Raw genomic sequence first — 22,765 nt, forward strand, 5'->3', positions numbered from 1 at the left:
ATATTATGAAAACATTATCACCAAAAAGATATTGCTTGAAAAGGGGATCAACGAGGAGAAATTGGTTGAATGGATCCCAGATTTCTATGACTGTTTCTATGCCTCTGGATGGTCATGCTTCATTCCCACTCCATGTAAAGCCAATGAGGAGTGGGTTCACGAATTTTATGTGAATCTTAAGCGCACATACTTTGCCAACCCACAACTCATCATTAGAGGAAAATTGGTAAGGTTTGGGATAGAACAAATAAATGACACCCTTGGGATTCATAACTATCCAGTTGAGGCGATGCGAGATAAGGACCAATATAACAACGGGGAATGGCTTGTCTCCAAACTCTACCCTTCAAGCATGCGAGCAAAATGGGCAAACAGGAGAAAAGGGTTGAAGTCAATTGATTTCACAGTTGAAGCAAAAATGTGGATGTACATCCTATGCAACAGGGTGTCACCTTGTGGAAACGTCTCAGATGTCTCCTACACCAGGGCATTGATCATTGCATGCATCCTGGACGGCATTCCTGTGAATGTCGGTTACTATATCCTATAGGAGCTAAGGGAGTATTTGTTGGACAATGACGCAGGGTTGATGTTCCCTTCATTGATCACACAGTTATGCATGAGGGCATAGGTTGAGGTGCATGGCACCGATCGTTGGTTACCAACTGATAAACCTTTTCACCCACTGAGAGTGACAGGAGAGGGTAGTGCAGTCAAAAGCAAGAAAAGGAAGGTCACCACTACGGCTGCCGGTCCAGAGTCATCTTCACGGGTAGCTGCACCTGAGGGACCATTTTGGGTTGCTAAACTTTGAGTTTGCATCCATCCAGGAGTTAGTTTCACAGCTTCCGAGTGGGCCCTCATCCTCCTAGCCTTGGCCCGCGTACTTCTCCAGGGAAGAAATTAGGAGTTACTTAGATGCGTATAAGAGTCAGAAAGAGTCTCATGAGAAGATGGCAGCATCAGTTAGCAGACTCGAGACAGCCTACGGTACTTTGGCTAAGGTGCATGCAGATCTCCAGTCAGACTTCAAGAAGGAGAAGGAGAAGAACAAGAAGAAGAGCAAGTTCATGATCAAAATGTAGAGAGGCATAAAGGCCATCTTCAAATGGGGACAACCAGGCAAGAAGATACCAGTGGGGGATAAAGATAATAGCGAGGAGTATTCCTTCATGTCAGAGGTTGGTGATGGTGATAATGATGATGAGGCTGATGATGATGAGGCTACGAGTTCAACACAACATTGATCAGCCTTTCTCCCACAGTCTGCTAGTCTAATGTAGACCTCAGGGAGACCCTCAAACTATTTATGCTTTATTTTTTATATTATGCAGTGAGGACACTGCAATGTTTTTAGTTGGGGTGGCTTTAGGAGTATACTCTATTCATACTGTGATATTGTGTGCCCTTGCTGGGCTTATTTTGTGTTGTTATGGATATTGTGTGTCCTTGTCGGGCTATTTTATTATATCAAGTGCTCTTGATGAGCTTGGTGTGATTAGTCTATTTTAATCTCACTTTCGTTATTTATTTTCTTTAATAGCTTGTTGTTATTAGTATTAGTTGCTTTTATTTTATTATCCTCTTTAGTTTTGTTCTTTTATTTTTATTTCCTTAGTAGTATTTCCTTGGATTTTATTCATGATATGGTTCTTTCCCAAGGAACATTTTTTGAAGTGAACCGGGTGACTTTTCCCTATGATAGATGGCATGACAACTTTCTTAAGGGAATTAGTCTTGTTTTGCTAGGAGGAGACTTTTGGATTATGTACTAAATAAATTAGTATCTTGTGTGTGAAATGTGAATTAAGAATACCCCTCCGAATTTTGGTTTTGAACTAAAACAAGTAAGTTGCATGGTGAAGAATAATTTTTGTAATAAATTTTTGGCTCTTTTAGTGACTCTTTGCCTACTAGTTTGAATAATATTGCTCTAGATGCTCTTATTAGAAAATGAAATTGATCCGTCTTGATTAATTCATGTGTCATGTGTGTTAGTGTTTGTACAAATAAATCTTATGTTTATTTCTATCATCTAGAACTTGCCCGGTTAGTCTTTCAGCGCTAATGATAGTATGTTTGGTTGGAGGGATAATCTTAGGCATTCTTTGTGATATTTGAAAAACCTCTTTAGCCTTTCAAGCCTTCCATTGCATAAATACTATCACTAGTACCCTATTTGAGCCTTTAACCTTTTCTTTGGCCACCTCATTACAAACCTTTCCCCTTTTGTAAAATAATTCCCTCTTTTGAACTCGTCCCTCCTTGAACATTGAGAATGAGGCTAAAAGCCTAAGTTGGGGGGGTGGTGTCAAAGTGAAAATTGGTAAGGTTGTACATTGAGTGTAGGAATATATACCTCAAAGTGTTCATATTAAATTGTTCAAGCTCCAACAGAAAAATATGTATATAAAAAAAAGAAGAGAAATATATGTATGTATATAAATATGGAGTCTTGAAGTAAATTAGAGAGGTATTTAAGGTGGTTCTATGTTGATAACTAGATGCCAATGAGGCTATGTTGCTTGAAAAGAAACAAAGTGCAAAAAGAAAGACAAATGTGAGTAGTGTTCAAAGAGGGTGTAGTCACTTGTATCCAAACGCTTATCCGGCCATTTCCTAAACCTACATTACAAGTTTAAAAAGTCTTTATGAGACCTCCAGCCAAATGTTCTTGAATAAGCGATGAATTAAAATAAGAGAAATTTTATGGTATGAGATGTTGTAACACTTGAAATTCTTTGTGAGAGTGAGTGTCTTTGTAAATTTGTCCCTTATGTTGTATTGTAAATATAGTGATTTTGGGACTTTCTTTCTTGTGAGGGCACATAAATTAGGAAGGATTGATGAAATTGAGTAAGTTGAGCATATGTAGTGGACTAGTGCTTGTGAGTCACTTCTTGATGCTTATTCTTGTCACTTGATTATTTTGAAACTCGTGTGCACATTCTTGAAGTTGTTTTCAAATGAGGGAGTCATTTGGGAAAGATGCACATTCTTGAGCCTAATTATTAGGACCAACCAATTCCATAACTGTGGTGCTTAATTGGAGAATGTGATTTGTAAATAATAGCAATACCACTTGTGTTTTAAATGATAAAGCCTCATTGAAGTGTTGGTTTTGATTTGCTTGAGGACAAGCAAAAGCTTTAAGTTGGGGGTGTTGATGAGTGGTGATTTTACCACTCATTCAAGTCTCTTTTCTTTAGCTTTTATGTCCTTTAACTCTAATATGAAGTTGTTTAAAGTGTGTATTGTTAGATTTTCAGGTAAATGATGCCATGAAGTGATTTGAATGCAATTGGAGTGGAATTGAGCAAAAAAGGGTGAAAACCATGTAAAACTCCCCTGTGATTCCGCATCTGCGGAAGGTTGGTCGCAGAAGCGACTCCGCTTTTGCGTGTATAAGCCCGCTTCTGCGAAGTTATGTGACCTTGCAAGAAACCGCATCTGCAGTTAGAGTACCGCTCCTGCGATTTTTCATCTGCGCTGAGAAGACTGCATCTGCGGTGGCAAAGATTATTTGACATTTCACTTCTGCGATGGGCTATCCGCATCTGCAGAGATGCACCTGCGAATATTCTTCCGCAGGTGCGGTCAATAGACATCAGACCTGAGCACTTTAAGCATTTCACATATTCTAAACCCCAAATCATTTAATACCTAAAACCAGCTCATTTGTAATGGATCTTTTGGCATATTTTCAGTTCTAAAGACTAGAGAGAATAAGGTGGAAGCTAGGGTTTTGCACATACACTTGGATTTTGAAGATTTCAAGCTTATGGTTAAGGATTTATTACCCATTTATGTTTATTTCTTCATTTCCTTACTTTGTATTGAATATTTAAGTGTGTAGTATTTATTTCCAACACTTGAATCTTGTTTATGGAAATATTTATATTTAAAGTGTGAATTAAATACCTTGTTGTGCTTATGTATTGAATGATTTTCAATTATTTATGAAGTGAGTTACTGTTTCTTTAATTATTCTTGTTCTTTAATGTTTCCAAAAGGATTAGCTAACCCTAGGACTCGCCCATTAACTCCGAATTAATTTTGGAAAAGATAATTTGGGGTTGAAAAAGATTAATTAACAAGAACTTGAGGTTTTAACCCTCATTTTATATATTCTACCTAGGAATAGGATTGAACTACTTGTAGTCATATCCGGGTGTGCTTAATCTCTTAATTGGGTTAGGAATAATTCAATTAGGAAGTCTTGTTAGTCTTCGGAAGAAGCTAATTAAGAATTATTATCTGTGGCTAATTAACATAAATTCGCTCATATTTGTAAAATCGTGAAATACATTGGATCGTTACTTGAGTGTAATTTCCGATGCATCAATCCTTGTAGCCATTGATCATTTTACTTGCTTTCTAGGTTAGTTTACATTTCCGCATTTAGGTATAAATATTTTCTCAAATCAATTCTAAGTGTTTGGCATTGCATAACAAGTGATAATTCTCTTACATTCCTAATCGCCTACATATTGTTCTCTGTGGGATTCGACCCCGACTCATAGTTGGGTATATTATGTTGCATGCGACCGTGTCCATTTACTTTTTAGTAGTGGATTTCGATGTCATTAGTTAGTACTTGTGACATCTATAGAACTCTGTACTGAATGAAAGCTTAGTCTATGGCATGTTCAGATATAGGATTGTCTAGAATATGTGCTAAAAGGGAAATCAGATATATAAGTTGGAACTAAGAACGTATATGTGCATGTTTATTGTACATCCAAAAAAATGAATGGTGGTTTATTTTATTATCTTAAATAAAATAGGGGAATTGTTAAAACAAATGCAATGTTCTAGATATGGATTGCTTAATAAACTATGTTCCTAGAAGTAAACTAGTGTTTATAGGAATTGGGCAAAGAAATAATTAGATGTTCAAGAATATCAAAACCCACACGTCGGAATTGACGTTCCATTGCATTTAAGTAGTAGGAGAACGTTAATAGACATAATATACCATTATTGAGTGGGAGCGATATTTGAACAGTGAATACTATAGTAAGAAGTTTTTGATATTTTATTACCGTAACGTAATGGAGGTAATATTAGTAGTACTTCGTCGTAGTGGGAGAATACTAAGAAAAATTATAGTTTTGGGTACATTCTTGGGATAGTTTTGGTAACAGGATCTCTGAAGAGTTTAATACCAAACTATATAGTTATGACAAAAATCTCGGATTCCTTCGATTTTATGTTGTTCAGGGATTTTCGCATCTGCAGTGCACTAGGCTACATCTGCGGTCTCGCAGATGCGAGGTCCTTCATGCTTCTGCGGATCATTGCACTTCTGCGGACAAAAGTCTGCTTTTGCGGACTCGCTTCTGCGAAGAAGTTGTCCACTTCTGTGATGAGGCCTGACCCTTCCCTTTTCCGCTTCTGTGATCAACCAGCCGCATCTGCGACCTTGCAAGTGCGAAAAAATCCTTGCACCTGTGCAATATGCCTAGCCCCTGACTCCTAGAATCTTCTGCATTGGCCTTTGCGCATCTGCAGCATCGCACCTGCAATCAAAGCTTCGCAGGTGCGGTTACACTAGAAGCAAAATTCAACGTTTTCCTTAAGTTCAATTTTGATCCGTTAACCATTCGAACTTCACCTAAGGCCCTCGGGACCTCAACCAAATATATCAAAAAGTCCTAAAACATCATACGAACTTAGTCGAGGCCTCAAATCACATCATACAATGCTAAAGCACAAATCACACCCCGATTCAAGCTTAATGAAAACTAAGAAATTTTAACTTCTACATTCGATGACTTATCAAATAAAGTCCGATTGATCTCAAATTTTGCACACAAGTCATAAATGACATAACGGACCTACTCCAATTTCCAGAATCAAATTCCGACCCTGATATAAAAAGTTAACTCCCGATCAAACTTTCAATTTTTTATTTTTGCCATTTCAAATTTTGCTACGGACCTCAAAATAAATATCCGGACACACTCCTAAGTCCAAAATCATAATACGGAGCTATTGGAACCATCACAATTCTATTCTGGAGTCATTTATACATATTTCATTATCTTGTCACTTATTTCAACTTAAGTTTTAATTCTTAGAACTAAGTGTTCAAATTCATTCTAAAACCTCCCCGACAAGTCACATAATTATAATTGAACATAGAATAAGCAGTAAATGGGGAAACGGGGCTGTAATACTTAAAACGACCAGCCAGGTATTTACATTCCCCCCCTCTTAAACCAACGTTTTTCCTTGAACGGGTTTAGAATTATACCTGGAGTCTCAAATAGGTGTGGATATCTGCTCTTCATCTCCCGCTCAGTCTCTCAGGTAGCTTCTCCGACTGGCTGGCCTCTCCACTGCACTTTCACTGAAGTTAAGTTCTTTGACCTCAACTTTCGAATCAGTCGATCTAAAATGGCCATAGGCTCCACAGCAAAAGTCAAATTACCATCCAACTGAACTGTACTTAAATCCAAAACATGAGATGGATGTCCAACATACTTCCGAAGCATGGATACATGAAACATTGTATGGACACCCGATAGACTAGGTGGCAATGCAAGTTCATAAGCCAACTCTCCAATCCTCTTAAGTACTTCAAAATTCCCAATATATTGAGGACTCAATTTTCCCTTCTTTCCAAATCTCACAACACCCTTCATAGGCAAAATTCTGAGTAGTACCTTCTCTCCTACCATGTAAGCAACATCGCGAAGCTTCCGGTCAGCATAACTTTTCTGTCTAGATTGCGCTATGTAAATTTGATCCTAAATCAATTTAACTTTTTCCAAAGCATCCTGAACTAAGTCAGTACCCAATAGCCTAGACTCACCCAGCTCAAACTAACCTACCAGAGATCGACACCGTCTCCCATACAAAACCTAATACAGAGCCATCTGAATTCTCGATTGGTATCGTTGTTATTGGCAAACTCTGCTAGTGGCAGAAACTTATCCCAAGAACCCACGAACTCTATAACAAAAGCACGTAACATATCTTCCAATATCTGAATAGTGCGCTCGGACTGTCCGTCCATCTGAGGGTGAAATGTTGAACTCAATTGAACTTGTGTGCCTAACTTTCGCTGCACTGCTCTCCAAAATTGTGATGTAAATTGTGTGCCCCTATCTGAAATAATAGACACTAGCACACCGAGAAGGCGAACTATCTCACAGACATAAATATCAGCCAACCACTCCGAAGAATAAGTAGTACCAACTGGAATAAAATACGCGGACATGTTCAACCGATCCACAATCACCCAAATAGCATCAAACATCCTTAAAGTCTGTGGGAGTCCAACAACGAAGTCCATGGTGATACGCTCCCATTTCCACTACGAAATTTCAAGTTTCTAAAGTAATCTGTCCGCTCTTTGATGCTCGTACTTCACTTGCTGACAATTTAAACACCAAGCTACAAACCCCGCTATATCTTTCTTCATCTTTCTCCACCAATAATGTTGCCTCAAGTCCTAATACATCTTCGCAACACCCGGATGAATGGAATACTGCAAACTGTGGGCCTCATTAAGAATCAACTCATGCAGTCCATCTACGTTTGGTACACAAATACGACCCTGCATCCTCAACACCCCATCATCTCCAATAGTAACATATTTGGCATTATCATGCTGAATTGTTTCCTTAAGGACAAGCAAATGAGGATCATCATACTGGCGCTCTCTGATGCGGTCATATAAGGAAGACCGAGAAACCACATAAGCTAGAACTAAATTGGGCTCCAAAACATCTAATCTCACGACCCGATTGGCTAAGGCCTGAACATCTGATGCAAGTGACCTCTCCCCAACAAGAATGAAAGCAAGGCTACCCATACTCACTGCCTTTCTAATCAGGGCATCGGCCACTACGTTGGCCTTCCTAGGATGATAAAAAATAGTAATATCATAGTCATTTAGCAACTCCAACCATCTACACTGTCTCAAATTTAGATCCTTTTGTTTGAATAAGTGTTGAAGACTCCTATGACTTGTAAATACTTCACAAAACACACCGTAGAGATAGTACTTCCAAATTTTCAATGCATGAATAATAGCTGCCAACTCTAAATCGTGAACAAGGTAGTTCTTTTCATGTGGCTTCAACTAGAGTGAAGCATAAGTAATAACTCTACCCTTCTTCATTAAGACACATCCAATACCAATCCAAGAAGTATCACAATATACAGTATAAGAATCCGACGATGAAGGCAAAACTAGAACTGGAGTTGTGGTCAAAGTAGTCTTGAGCTTCTGAAAGCTCTCTTCACACTCATCCCACCAACTGAACGGAGCACCCTTCTGGGTAAATTTAGTCATAGGTGCTGCAATAGATGAGAAACCCTCTACAAAGCGATGATAGTATCCGGCCAAGCCGAGAAAACATCAAACCTCAGTAGCTGAAGATGACCTAGGCCAACTCTGAACTGCCTCAATCTTCTTCGGATCCACCTTAATTCCCTCACTAGACATTATGTGTCCCAAGAATGTAACCGAACTAAGCCAGAACTCACACTTGGAGAATTTGGCATAATATTTCTCCTTTCTCAGTATCTGCATACAATACTCAAATGTTATGCATACTCTTCCTAGCTACGTGAGTAAACCAGGATGTCATCAATAAATACGACAAACGAATCAAGATACGATTGGAACACATTATTCATTAGGTGCATAAATGCTGCTAGGGCATTGGTCAGCCCAAAAGACATCACAAGAAACTCATAGTGACCATAATGAGTCCGAAATGCCGTTTTTAGAATATCCGAATCCCGAGTTTTCAACTAGTGATACCCAGACCTCAAATCCATTTTGGAGAATACCCTCGCTCCCTTAAGTTGGTCAAATAAATCATCAATAAGTGGCAAAGGATACTTGTTCATGAGTTTAACTTTGTTCAACTGCCTGTAGTCAATGCACATCCGCATAGTGCCATCTTTATTTTTCACATACAGAATTGGTGCACCCCAAGGCGACACACTAGGCCTAATAAAACCCTTATCAAGAAGTTCCTAAAGTTGCTCTTTCAATTCTTTTAATTTAGCTGGTGTCATACAATACGGAGGAATAAAAATGGGCTGAGTGCCTGATACCAAGTCAATACCGAAATCAATATCCCTGTCAGGTGGCATACCTGATAGATCTGCAGGAAATACATTAGGAAAGTCTCATACTACCGGAACATAGTCAATAGTAGGAGTGTCAGCATCCACATCTCTCATAAAATCCAAATATGATAAACACCTCGTCCCAACCATTCGTTGGGCCTTAAATATTAAATTACCCTACTAGGAACATAATCTGGAGAACCTCTCCATTCGACCCTTGGTAACCCCGGCATTGCCAACGTCACGGTTTTAGCGTAATAATCTATAATAGCATGACATAGAGACAACCAATCCATACCCAAGATCACATCAAAATTGACCATACTAAGCAATAAAAGATCAACTCTAGTCTCCAAACCCCCAATAATCACTACACACGACCAATATATGCGGTCCAAAATAATAATATCACCCATCGGCATAGACATATGAACAAGTGAAACGAAGGACTCATATGGCATATTCAGACAACGAGCATAATACGACGAGACATATGAATATGGGGAACCAGGGTCAAATAATATAGAAGTTTCCTTGTGGCATACTAAGACAATACATGTAATCATTGTGTCTGAAGTAACAACATCTGGCATGGAAGGAATAGCATAAAATCAAGCCTGACTACCACTTGATCAACCTCCCCCTCTAGGGCGACCTCTAGTTGCCTATGCCCCACCCTATGCTGGCTGGGAGGGTAGTGACATAATTAGTGCGGGAGTCGCAACCTGACTCCTCTATTGATTGGACCTCTCGAAAGCGGGGACAATACTTACTCATATGACCCAGCTTTCCACACTCATAACAATCCCTCTCGAAAAATGGCAGCGAGCACTGAGGCTGACCCCGAGATCCAGAATAACTACCAGAGTAACCTGGTACAGATAAACCCTGAACTAATGGTGCATGCGATGAACTCTGAGCTAGAAGTGCACTAAGAGACGACAGACTCGGTCAAGCATTGTATGAACCATGGCTATCTGATGCGCCATGATGAGCTGAAGGAACATTGCTGGAATTACCCGGACCATAAGACCTTTTGGCCTGCCTCTCCTCATGCTCCCGAGTATGGACCATTTCTAGTTGTCGAGCACTATCAACCACCTCATCAAACTTAGCACCTGATACATTTCCCAGAATCATAACAAAATGAAACTACTGGTTGAGGCCATTAATGAACCTCCTAATCTTTTCCTCTCAGTGAGAACCAACCAAATTGCATGATGATCCAAGTCTAAAAACCTCATCTCATACTGGGTAAGAGACATGTCCTCCTAGCGAAGTTGTTCGAACTGCATACACAACTCCTCTCTACTGGTCGGCAGCACAAACTTCTCCAAAAGAAATAATGCAGAACTCATGCCATGAAAATGGTACTATACCAACTGGTCTACTCCTCTTATACGCCTCCCACCAACTAAAGGTTGCCCCGGTCAGCTGAAAGGTAGTAAATGAGACCCCACTAATCTCCAAAATACCCGTTGTACGAAGAATCCACTGGCATCTGTGCAAGAATTCCTGAGCATCCTCTAACTCAGCTCCACTAAAGGATGGAGGATAGAGTATCTCATATATCTCTAGTCTCTTATGCTCCTCATCATTCATAATAGGACCCACCTTGGCCTGAGTAGTTGCAACTGGCTAGGCTAGTAGTACCCTCGGTATCTGAAGTCCCTGCACTACCTGCTCTGGAGTACGGACGATGGGGGTATGAGTACCTCCCACGACGTGAGAAGTGGCAAGTGCGGCCTAAACCGAAACCACCTGAGCAAGGCCAGTGCAAATAACCAATATTTGGGCCAAAACCTCCTAAAGGTCTAGAATCACAATAGGCAAGTTGGAGCCTGAGTTGGTCCCACTGGCTCAACTATATCCGGAACCTGCTCTTGAGCTGCAGCAATCGATGGGTCAAAAGGTGCTGCTCTAGATGCTATACTAGCTGCACCTCGGCCTCTACCGCGGGCCTGGCCTCTACCACAACCCCAACCTCTCATTGGCCTAACTGGTGGTACTGGTGGCTGGATGCCCAATCCAGTAGTATGTGTCATCGCCAGCTGTAAAAAATAGAATAACAGGATTTTAGTTTCCGGAATCAACACATTCGCACGACAAGAATACAAGAAAGCAAAATTTTCCTAAGGATTCGGCAGCCTCTCGAAGATAAGTACGAACGTCTCCGTAGCGATCCGCAAGACTCTACTAAACCTGCTCATGACTCATGAGACCTTGTAACCTAGGCTCTAACACCAACTCTTACGAACCTAAATCTCTCATGTCGTGATGGCGCCTATCTCAATACTAGGCAAGTTGAAATATTAATAAACCACAAATTCCTTTAAGTTTGAAAACATAATAAAAGATTTAAGAGAAAAATCCCAAAATTTCTAATACAAAAATACTGTGTTTGTATAAAATACACTCCCAAAACCCGATGTCACCGAGTACATGAGCATCTAAATGATAACATAGTCTGACTGATAAAATACTATCTGGAAATATGGAACAGTACAAATAACTGAAAGGAAAGAGAGTCAAGGTTTGCAGACGCCAAGCAATTACTTCGATAGTCTCCAACAGATAAATCTCCAAAATCTAGCAGCCGCCATATCTGGAAGTACCTGAATTTGCACACGTAGTGCAGAGTGTAGTATGAGTACAACCTAACTCATGTACTCAATAAGTAACAAGACTAACCTTTGGGCTGAAAGTAGTGACGAGCTCAGCAGGTACAGTCCAATATAGAAATAACAGTACAGAAAGGTTGGCATGCTTTCAAGTTCATAGTTAACTTAATACAAGTAAGACAGATCAGTTCTGCATGATATGAGGAATATGACATCTCTATATCTACATGCCAAAATACATGTTGTATGTGATGTACCACAATGGAAACCTCGTGTACTCACTCTCAGAATACTCAGTCAATCAGCACTGTATATAGCCAATCCAACCCGAATATAAATAAAATATTAAATAAATAAGGCAAGTCTATGCCCTGGGAAGATCCATCCCGAATATGAATATCAACTGAGCTCACTATGAGGGTGCAGACTCCGGAGGGGTTCCTTCAGCCCAAGAGCTATATAAAGCCAATATGGCCTACTACGGCGTGCAGTCCGATCCCATAATAATAAAGCCTATAAGGCCTGTTGCAGCGTGCAGCTTTGATCCATTTAATAGAAAAGCCTATATATATATCCAGTATGGCCTGCTGTGGTGTGCAGCTCGATCTCATAAATATCCTCACAATTAGATAAAATGTGACTGGATGTTAAATTTACATTTTTAAAACAATTTATTCAATAGCAATATGACCTTTGTGGGTCTCAAAATGTTGGCACATAGCCTAAGCATGATTTTCAACCTGAGTCTCAGATCAATTCTTCTAACACGTGGAGGATATGTGAAAAATGTCATGATTATTTGACTATGCAACTCTACGGAATCAATTAAGTCACAATTTTCATTGTGCATGCCCGTCACTTAGCATGTGTGCCACCTCCATACCAATCATATAACACGTAATTCTGGGATTCATACCCTCAGAACCAAGTTTAGAAATGTTACTTACCTCAAACCGTAAAGTTCTTTATTCCAATAAGCCATTGCCTCGTGAATTGGCCTTCGAATGCGTCGAATCTAGTCACAAATAATACGATAAAATCAACACAATTTTTAGGAATCAATTCCATATGAAAATACTAACTTTTACAATTAAAATCCGAAATTCAACTCAAAAATCAATAGTGGGGCTCACGTCTCGGAACCAAACAAAAGTTACAAAATATGAACGCCCATTCAACCACGAGTCAAACCATACCAAATTTAACAAATTCCGACATCAACTCGACCTTCAAATCCTCAAATCGTATTTTCAAATCCGTAGGCCCAAATCCTTAAATTTCATCTCAAAAACACGTAATCTAGTCGAAATACTCAATGATAATTCACTATTATTGACTAACGATGATCACAACTGATTTAACCTCAAGATTTTCCGTGAATTTTCGCTCAAAAATGTGCTTGAGAGTCTAAAAATGAGAAAAATTTCGGACTCCTTCGATTTTATTCTGTTCGGTGATTTCGCATTTGCGGTCCGCAGATGCGAGGTCCTTTATTCTTCTTCGACTCATTGCACTTTTGCGGACAGAAGTCCGCTTTTACAGACTTTCTTCTACGAAGAAGTTGTTCGCTTCTGTGACGAGGCCTGACCCTTCCCTTTTCAGCTTCTGCAATCAACCAGCTGCATCTGCGACCTTGTAGGTGCGAAAAAATCCTTGTACCTACGCAACCTGTCCAGCCCCTCACTCCTGGCCACTTCTGTGATGGCCTTTGCGCATCTGCGGTATCGCACTTGCGATCAAAGCTTCGCAGGTGCGGTTACACCAGAAGCAAAATTCCACATTTTCCTTAAGTCCAAATTTTGATCCGTTAACCATCCGAACTTCACCAGAGGCCCTTGGAAACTCAACCAAATATATCAACAAGTCTTAAAACATCATACAAACTTAGTCGAGGTGTCAAATCACATCAAACAATACTAAAAATACAAATCACACCCCAATTCAAGCTTAATAAAAACTAAGAAATTCCAACTTCTACATTCGATGTCGAAACCTATCAAATCAAATCCAATTGACCTCAAATTTTGCACACAAGACATAAATGACATAACGAACCTACTCCAATTTCCAGAATCGAATTCCGACCCTGATATCAAAAAGTCAACTCTTGATCAAACTTCCAAACTTTCAATTTTCTATTCTCGTCGTTTCAAGCTAAATTTAGCTACGGACTAAACGGGTCGGGCCCGCGGTCTAAGTGGGCCCAACAGCTAAGTAGTAATTATTTTTTAAAAATTAAATAGAAATTAGAGACAAAAATATGTTAAAAAAATACCTAAGGCAATGCCTTATAAATTTATTATAGAATTATGACCTAATTTTTTAATTCAAATTTAAAGACAAAAATATTGTAAAAAGATATTCAAAGCAATTTCTTGTAATTTTATTATAGCAATAAAAAATATGTCAATATCTTTCTTAGTCTTCCTCCCCCTATGGAATGAGCACAACAAGGTGCTAATACCACCATTGAGAAGAAATAATGCAAATATTATTCATATTCATGCTTATATTTATAAATATCGTTCTTTGCGGTCGTGCGAGGAAAACCTTTATAAGTAGGATTAAAAAAAATTCTAATATAATGCGCAAATGTAGGGTCAGACGGAAAACTACAGAGTAAGCACATAACAATTACCATTTTTGCCAATTCTTCCCGATCTTTTTTTGGATCATAATATAAAATATCACTGGTAACAAAGTTATTCCTGGTTGAAATTGATTTAAACCGGTACTAGGGTCAGCTGACTAGGACTAGGTACACTTTTTCCCTCGGCCAAAGCTTTCAGACGTTGATATCTGACGCTATCTTTACAGTATTTTTTTATGTGTATAGCCAAAGAACCCTTCCCACCCCCCGATCCAAAATATTTAAAAGTTAACTCCATACCACGAGTTTTACACTTAGCCTTATTTTCTTGGAACTAGTTGAGTAAAAAATGGCCAAATAAAAGATGTTTTCTGTTGTTTGGTAGGTTGTCTAGAAAAAGTAGGGGCAGTAACGAGAGTATCATATGGATCATCATTTGGATTAGCAGTGCTATCACTAGTTGGGTTAACATCAGGAGCAGGACTAGTGGGTGTATCATCATCCGGTTGAGTTTCGTCAAGATCAATTTCCTCATCATCATGTTCATCAATAGTATTATAATTACTAGAATAGAGAGCATTCATCAATTCATGGTCTAAATATTCACTGTGTGAAATATTATGGCAAAATTCAGTCTCGGTAAATTGTAATAAAATATCGGTATCAAGAAAGCAGGTGTAGGACGGGTATGGGGTTTGGTTCGGGGAGCCGGGGGCAGGGGAGGAGGAACAGCAGTACCACTAGATTTGCTAGTCTTGGATTTTTCCTTATTCTTATTTTTACCAAAAATATCTCTTAAGGGAGACATCTTAATTAATCAAGTAATAGCAAATAAATAAAACAAACAAAACTATAATTTTATGACTTAAGAGTTGGAACAAGTTTACTGGATTGACGAAAAACTTGTTGAAAATTGATTATCGTTGAAGACTTGAAGACTTCAATTCACCGACTTCACAATTTTTTTCACAAATTGTAACAAACTCAATATTTTTTGACTATTTTTTGCACTAAAGTAAGCAATAGTAGTAAGTATAGAAGAAAATTAGAGAGAGATTGTGATAGATTGATATTGATTTTGTAAGAAAATGAAAGAATGAGGGGGTATTTATAGTTGTAAATAGGGGAAAAGTATAATTATAAAAAGTTCGGGGCCAAAACTAAGTTGGGAGGTTAAATGGCTATTTTTCAAATAGCCAACGGCTATTTTTTAAACCCCAACAGCTACCGGTCCGGTCCCAATCTCTTGGCGGACCAAACGAACCCGGTCCTAACGGTTCCTAGGTAAGAACCGGCCCATGAGACCAGCCCAAGCCCACCTCTAGTGGTCCTAACGGTCCCGGCCTATTTAGCCCGCGGCCCCATGCCGATTTCGGGCCCGGACCAGCCCACTTGCCATACTTAATCCGGTCACTTATTTCAACTTAAGCTTTAAATCATAGAACTAAGTATTCCAATTCATTCTGAAACCTCCCCGACAAGTCACATAATTATAATTGAACATAGAATAAGTAGTAAATGAGGAAATACGGTCGTAATACTCAAAATGATCGGCTGAGTCGTTACATTCTCCCCCTTTTAAATAAGTGTTCGTACTCGAACGGATTTAGAATTATACCTGGAGTCTCAAATAGGTGTGGATATCTTCTTCGCATCTTCCGTTCAGTCTCCTAGGTAGATTCTCCGACTGGCTGACCTCTCCACTGCACTTTCACTGGAGCTATGTTTTTTGACCTCAACTTTCGAACCTGCTGGTCTAAAATGGCCACCAACCCCACATCATAAGTCAAATTATCATCCAACTGAACTGTACTGAAATTCAAAACATGAGACGGATCTCCGACATACAACCGGAGCATGGATACATGAAACACTGGATGACCACCCGATAGACTAGGCATCAATGCAAGTTCATAAGTCACCTCTCTGATAACAATTAGGTCGGGAATCCAAACTAGAGTAAGAATTTGAGAAGTAAATGCGGAAGCAACAACAATAAGGAATTGAACAACTAGAATTAAAGGGCACAAAATAAGGATATGGGAAGATTCAAGAAAAGAATTCCAAGAACGCAAGTTCTATAGCCTTGACAAGACCAAATCAACAACGTCTTGATTTATTGAAGAAATCAAATGCCTTTACTTAAAAGCAAATCGAAACAATAGATTCGGATCTTGACCGCTTTACGAGTAACTTGAGACAATAATTAATAACTAGTATTAATTGCCTTCTAAGAGTACCACAAAGGAATCAAATATATCACAATAGAGAAGTAATCTTACTACCTCGAACTATGAACTAATAAAGGTTGAAAGATAAATCTCAAAGCATAAGAAAAAGGTTCAAAAAAACTCTCAAAGGATGATATTCTTAATTAATAATGGAGTCCTAATGAATGAAAAGAACTCCTTATTTACAGGAGTAGAAGTCCTTAAAATTATTTGGTTGGGGGGGGGGGGAGGGGCTGCTAAGGGGTAACAAAAGTCACCAAAATTAGGTGGGGGCGGCCAAATCCCTTTGGGGCAGATTTGGATCTTAAAACTACTAGTTTTGGCCATTAGTTTGGACCCCAATTGGGCTCCTTTTGAAACATCCCCTTTTGAATCTCTTTTAAGCTCATTTTGAGCCCTTTTGGTGGACTTTAAGGGCTGATTTGGTGACTCAATCTTCCTCCTCTTGGACTTCAATTTGGACCACCAAATAATTGTAAAACTTGGACAATTCATCTCCTTTGGGCTTGAGCTCTTCATCTACAATTAAAAGCTTCTTTATTTTCCATTGAAGTCCAGTAATCTTAGTCTGCAACTCTTAGCTTGAGTTCTTGTAAATGACCTTGGAGCTTCCAAAACTCTATCCTTATCCTTGATGCTATCACTCTCCAATCCTCTTAAGTACTTCAAAAGGCCCAAATAGTGCACTATAGTTTTTAAGACTAGGAGGTAATGCAAGTTCCTGCTCAGTCTCCCAGGTATCTTAAAAAGTAAACTTGATTTACAGTAGTCACATAGATGATATAGTATTTTTAACCTCAAACGGGATATATGCAGTATAGTTTATCATTTGATTTCATTTATCAAAATAGTGCTTCAATGCCTTTTATTATTGAACATAATAGTAATGTTTTTTTGACGATGCTTACAATATACACTGAAAATCGATATTGATTATTTGATCTATATATTGTTGCTAACATGATATACATCACTGTCTCGATAGAAAATAGATACCATCGCCTATAAATCAAGACTGCTAAATTGAATGCCTTGTATGCAATGTACCCCAAAGTCATTAGATTAAAATGAAGGAGAACTAAATTTGGGGTTTAGTAAGCTATTGCGTCCAACAGATGGTATTATCGTATCCAGGGGCAAAGCGGGTGATTAAATTGTCGAAAAAATATATTGCGTATATAGGTAAAATATCAGGTTCTAGAGATACATAATATATATTGAATACCTTTTTATCGGAAAATTCTTTTTTTACTTCTTTCAAGTTTGAACACCCTTGAAGAAATTCCTGACTTCGCCACTGGTCGCATCAGAGGAATAGACCAAGAAAGAAAGAGTTGCAATCCAAATTTGCATTTGTGCAAATGATGAGAGATGAAATTTTGTTGAATGACACACAACAAAATTCATACTATAAATATTTAGCGTCTCCCCCTTTATTTGATAAAAATATTATATAGTAAAAGTCTTTAGAGACCATAACATAAGAATATTTTAAAGTCAGAGAAATATATGTTGGCCTCGAGAACAGAAAAACTCCATAAGATATACTATATGAGATTAAACAATTAAAATATTAAGTACCATAACAATTGAAAAAAGAAAAGTTGCACAACAGTACTACACAGTATTAATTCTCCACAGCTCTTCCTTACACACAGCAAACCGCAACCTAACTTTGAAGTTCAAAATAAACCACAATATCAATTCTACAGTTATACAACATTTCAAGAGCCCTTAGCACTGCAATGCCAAATCTATCACGAAACTCTTAACTTATGGCAAGGCAAAAACACCGCTATATATACTACATCATCAACATTACAACCAAAACAATTTAGCCAAAATTCATGGTTTAATTAATGATTCACTAGTAAACTTTTGATGATAACTTCTGCTTCAGGTGATGCACGCTGAAATTTTGATATCTCAGCAAGCAATTTTGACTCTTGCGGATTCTTCATTTTTACTTATGACGAGTCACTTGCAGAATTTACATATAGCCATGACTCAATTTTCACTCTCTCACCAGCACCGGAGACTTGGCTAAGAGAAGCTTGATAAGCTGCATCTGAGGATTTCTGCCTATAAAGCCGTCTAGCTTGATTTCCATGAGGTGATCGAATGTCAAATCTGAAAAACCTTCAACTTCATGAGATTCTGGAGCAACAACTACGCTATTATTCACCTAAGAAAGATTAAAAAAACCATATACCCGAATTTATTGAGGATCTGAGCTATAAGAAAAGATGCTAAATAAGGAGGAGAAAGAATAGAATGAAATGATTAAGAACCTCGATTTCCAAATATTGTAAATACGGCATGCTTCTCATCAAGCAAAGAGCATAGGAGACCTCACATAATTTACACAGACAATGACCAAAGAGGTACAGACGCTTCACATGATTAAGCTGAAACGGAAGCCTAGTCGGTAATTCACCTGCTACTGCAGGCACGAACTAGGAAGAAAATGCCACATTACAAGATGACTCAGAGCCCAAATGATGTTCCATATATAAAAATGCATTAAAAGATTCAAATAAGCACATTTACCTTGAGAGTAATTATGTTACTAAAGTGGAGATGCTTGAGAGCAGAAAAAAACTCAAAGAACTTGGTGATACAAAATTTATTTGCCCCATCATACCATCCCCAATGCGCAAGTGATAATTTTTCCAGCAGGGGTATAGGTTTTAAGCAAAGAGATCTTATATTGCCGTCAAAGGATTTCAGGTTGGGAGCATTAATTTCAATGACATTTCTTAAAGTATATGAGATTTTCAACGCCAAATGCTCAAGCAACGGGCATCCAGAGATTAAACTTTCAAGCAACTCAGAAGAAATTTTTACGCCACGTAATTCCAGGCTAGTTAACTTATCAAATCCTTTGAAGGAGGGTGGAGGAAGTATTATACAACCTTCGAGAATCAGATGCTTCAAATGCAAACATGTGGAAAAGTGAAGAAGGCAATTTGTATGGTTTACCCTTGGTCGGAAGTCTAAGAAAAAGATGCTCAATGCCATTCCTAAAAAGAAAATATATCAAGTTGTCAATCTTTGTACACATTCCCGAATGAGGAATGCAGAGGGTAAACGTTGTAATAGGTCCTGAATGAAAGGTGAAAATATTGAAGATAATCTTTGTAAAGTAAATGTTATGGGATCTCAAATCCTTTTGAGTTGTCCAAAGTGTTTCATCAAGCATCAACTTTGGAAGTCTGCACCAGATATATCTCCATTTCTTCGATAAGATGCTTGTCCTCGCAACATCTTGAAAAGGCAAACACATAAGAATATCATCAATTACGTTCTCAGGAAGGTTGCTAAGTACATCAGTAGTTAAAGTTTGACGACACTGCTTCTTGAGATTTGGAGACATCAGAGCAACATTCGCCAATAAGAACCTGTAGAAAATAAACAAGACTACAAAAGATAAGGTTCACAACTATCTGGACAGAACTGCTGTTTCCCCATCGTTGAATAACATGCAACAACTGTAAGAAGAACAGGAAGGGGGTGTTCTGTTGAAATCATTCATCCATCTCCTCTGGATATCCTTCATGAATACAGAGGGATAATCATATTTGTTGTGCAAAAGTAGAATCACGTTACCTTTCTCTTCTATTAAGCTTATAAACTAACATAAATAGCGACAATAAGTAGGAGTGCTTATCCGGTGGTTAGGTTCAGTATTTGCACTTAGTTTTGGCTTATCAGTTATCGGTTTCTAAATGTGCTAAACCCAAACCAATAAAAGTCAGTTATTGGTTAAGTTAATACATATTCAGGATTTTGATCAACTATTTAGCGATGTTGGTGTAATCAAACATCCATATAGTAGTATGCAGAATCAAGAATCAGATATATAGAAAGTAGAACACTTCGCACGGTGTAAGAAGGAATTCAAGGCAACACAACTAGTTAAACATTATATGGTTGATATCAAATTAACATGGCAATCAATTGTTAGCAACATTTAACATTCAAATGAAGTGGACTAACCCTGATATACTCTAAAATCATTCAAAGCTTTAATCATCAACTCACACCATAAAAAGATTTGGATAGTGCATGAAACTAAGCAAATAATCACATTGTAATCTTCAGACGAGGCTCTTGTTCAGGATTTTCAATTAAACAGATCTCAATAGTCAATAAACCAGTACTTTTATGAAGTTTGAATCTATATTATTGATTCTGCGATAAGATAGGCTACAAACTGAACTTTGCCACCATGTAATTTAAAAACAAAAAGAATCATGCAGATGGGTGTTTTCCACTAGCATAACCTTCTAATTGGTAGCGTAGCTGTGTAGGCTGTAGTAAATAGTATCAATGTCCACTGAATTTTTAAGCTGTTTTTGTGTGAGAATAAGATAAAGCAGCAGATGAGATTCACTACCTTAGTGGAATAGAAGACAAAATACAGTGTTTGAGACACCATCGACCAAAGATGAGAGAGGAAGAGGAGAAACTCACCTGAGATTGAGGGGATTTGGCCGGAACTAGCAAGGGTAAAATGTAATTTGAGTAGAGCTGTAGGGGTTTGGTATCAATTAAACCGAGCTAGACCGACTTGTTTTTTATAAAGAGCAACTAATAACCTGGTTGGCCAAATGTATTTTTTTTTTCAAAGTTAAAATGTTTAGCCAAAAATTTTAAAAGGAAAAAAACTTTTTCTGAATAAAAGTAAAAGGAGAAAAAATAGTTCTTCCTAAAAGTACTTTTTTGCAAAATATTTTTGAAACAAATATACTTTCGTAGCTTGTTTGGCAAGTTTTTTTTTTTTGTGTAGTCAAAGGTACTTTTTTTTGTTGGCAAAAGTAGTTTTTTCGCAAAGTTAAAGTGTTCGGCGAAGTTTTAAAAGGAAAAAAAATACTTTTGAATAGAAGCAAATAAAAGCAGCTTCTTTTAAAAGTATTTTTTTGAAAATCACTTTTGAGAAAAAATACACTTAAAAACACTTCTTTAAAACTTAATCAAATACTAATTGTTGTTCAAAGTGCTTTTTAAATTAATTAATCAAATTTTAGAAAAGCATTTTTCAAGATAAACTAATTTTAGAAGCACATTTTAAGTAAAAATCCTACTTATAGCCTGTTTGGCCAAGCTAAAATCAACTTATTTTCAAAAGTGTTTTTCTCAAAAGTGCTTGTTAAGAATACTTTTGGTGAGAACCAACTTATGTTTGGCTAATTAATTTGAAAAGCACTTTTGAGTAGCAACTAATATTTGGCCAAACTTTTAAAATCTGTTTCTACCTGTATTTTTCTCAAAAGTGTTTTTTAAAAAATATTTTTAAAAGGAAGTTACTTTTTTCTGTTTCTACTCCTACTTAAAAACACTTTTTTTTTCTTTCGAAATACTTGCCAAACACCTTTACTCTGAAAAAGCACTGCCCAAAAAATAATTTTGAAAAAAAAAAAAAACCTAAGCCAAACAGGCTATTTTAGTATCATTTAAAGATATTCAATAGACGACCTCTCATAGAGAATCTCCAGTAATGTTCAATAGACTCCTAAATAGGGTTATCATTTGCTCTATTAATATATCCAATTCCTCCCCACACACACACCTTCACCCCACCCAACCCCCCCAACCCCAACCCCAAAAAGCACACCTGATTTAGCAAAGAGGGAAAAAGCACACCTTGAAATTTAAACAAAAATACAAGGAATGACCAAAGCGGGTGTAACCAAATATCTATGCCCAATATTGTGTACTCTGATCAAGTGATCATGTGAGACTGTTGAATCATTTTAATAAAGATATTATTTGACCAAGCATTCTGTTGTCATTAATAAAGTAAACATTAGTCTCTATCAAATATTTTTATGTATTCGTCCAGCCATGACAGAAAAGGAGCCTTTTCAACTCAAAATCTGAATTGGGAAAATGCTTAAAAAATCGTGTCATTTCTTTTTCGATGCTTCTTTGCCTTGCCTTATTCAAAACAAGGCGAGATTCCAAGTTACATTCATTTGAACATGGCATGTAGGCCGGCCCTCAAATATCTAACAGCACTGTTTGATAATAACAACAATTAGTCCAACAGACCATTTGTTGGCTTCTAAAAAAGGATGAAAAATGAACAGGATAAATTTGGGACCAATCTAACTATAAGTTGCTTAATCCAAAGATGAATTTCTCCAATTCCTGTGATAAGAAAGAGAAGGAAAGAAGTTGAATGGGTCTTTAAAGGCGTATTTTCACCCACTCAGAAGAAGCAA

At 37.8% G+C, this 22,765-nt stretch overlaps 1 protein-coding gene across 1 annotated transcript; it reads right to left on the minus strand.

Moving 5' to 3' along the window:
* Positions 1-18,127: 18,127 nt before the first annotated feature.
* Positions 18,128-21,089, minus strand: LOC107765813 (F-box/FBD/LRR-repeat protein At1g13570). Its single transcript, XM_016584515.2, is given in 5 exon segments — positions 18,128-18,723; positions 18,830-18,994; positions 19,089-19,487; positions 19,489-19,939; positions 20,938-21,089. Coding segments are annotated over 4 exon segments (1,161 nt in total). The 5' UTR covers positions 19,915-19,939; positions 20,938-21,089; the 3' UTR covers positions 18,128-18,552.
* Positions 21,090-22,765: the final 1,676 nt, after the last annotated feature.

This window comes from Nicotiana tabacum, chromosome 6 (assembly GCF_000715075.1).
Source record: "Nicotiana tabacum cultivar K326 chromosome 6, ASM71507v2, whole genome shotgun sequence".
In the NCBI taxonomy this organism is placed as follows: Eukaryota; Viridiplantae; Streptophyta; class Magnoliopsida; order Solanales; family Solanaceae; genus Nicotiana; species Nicotiana tabacum.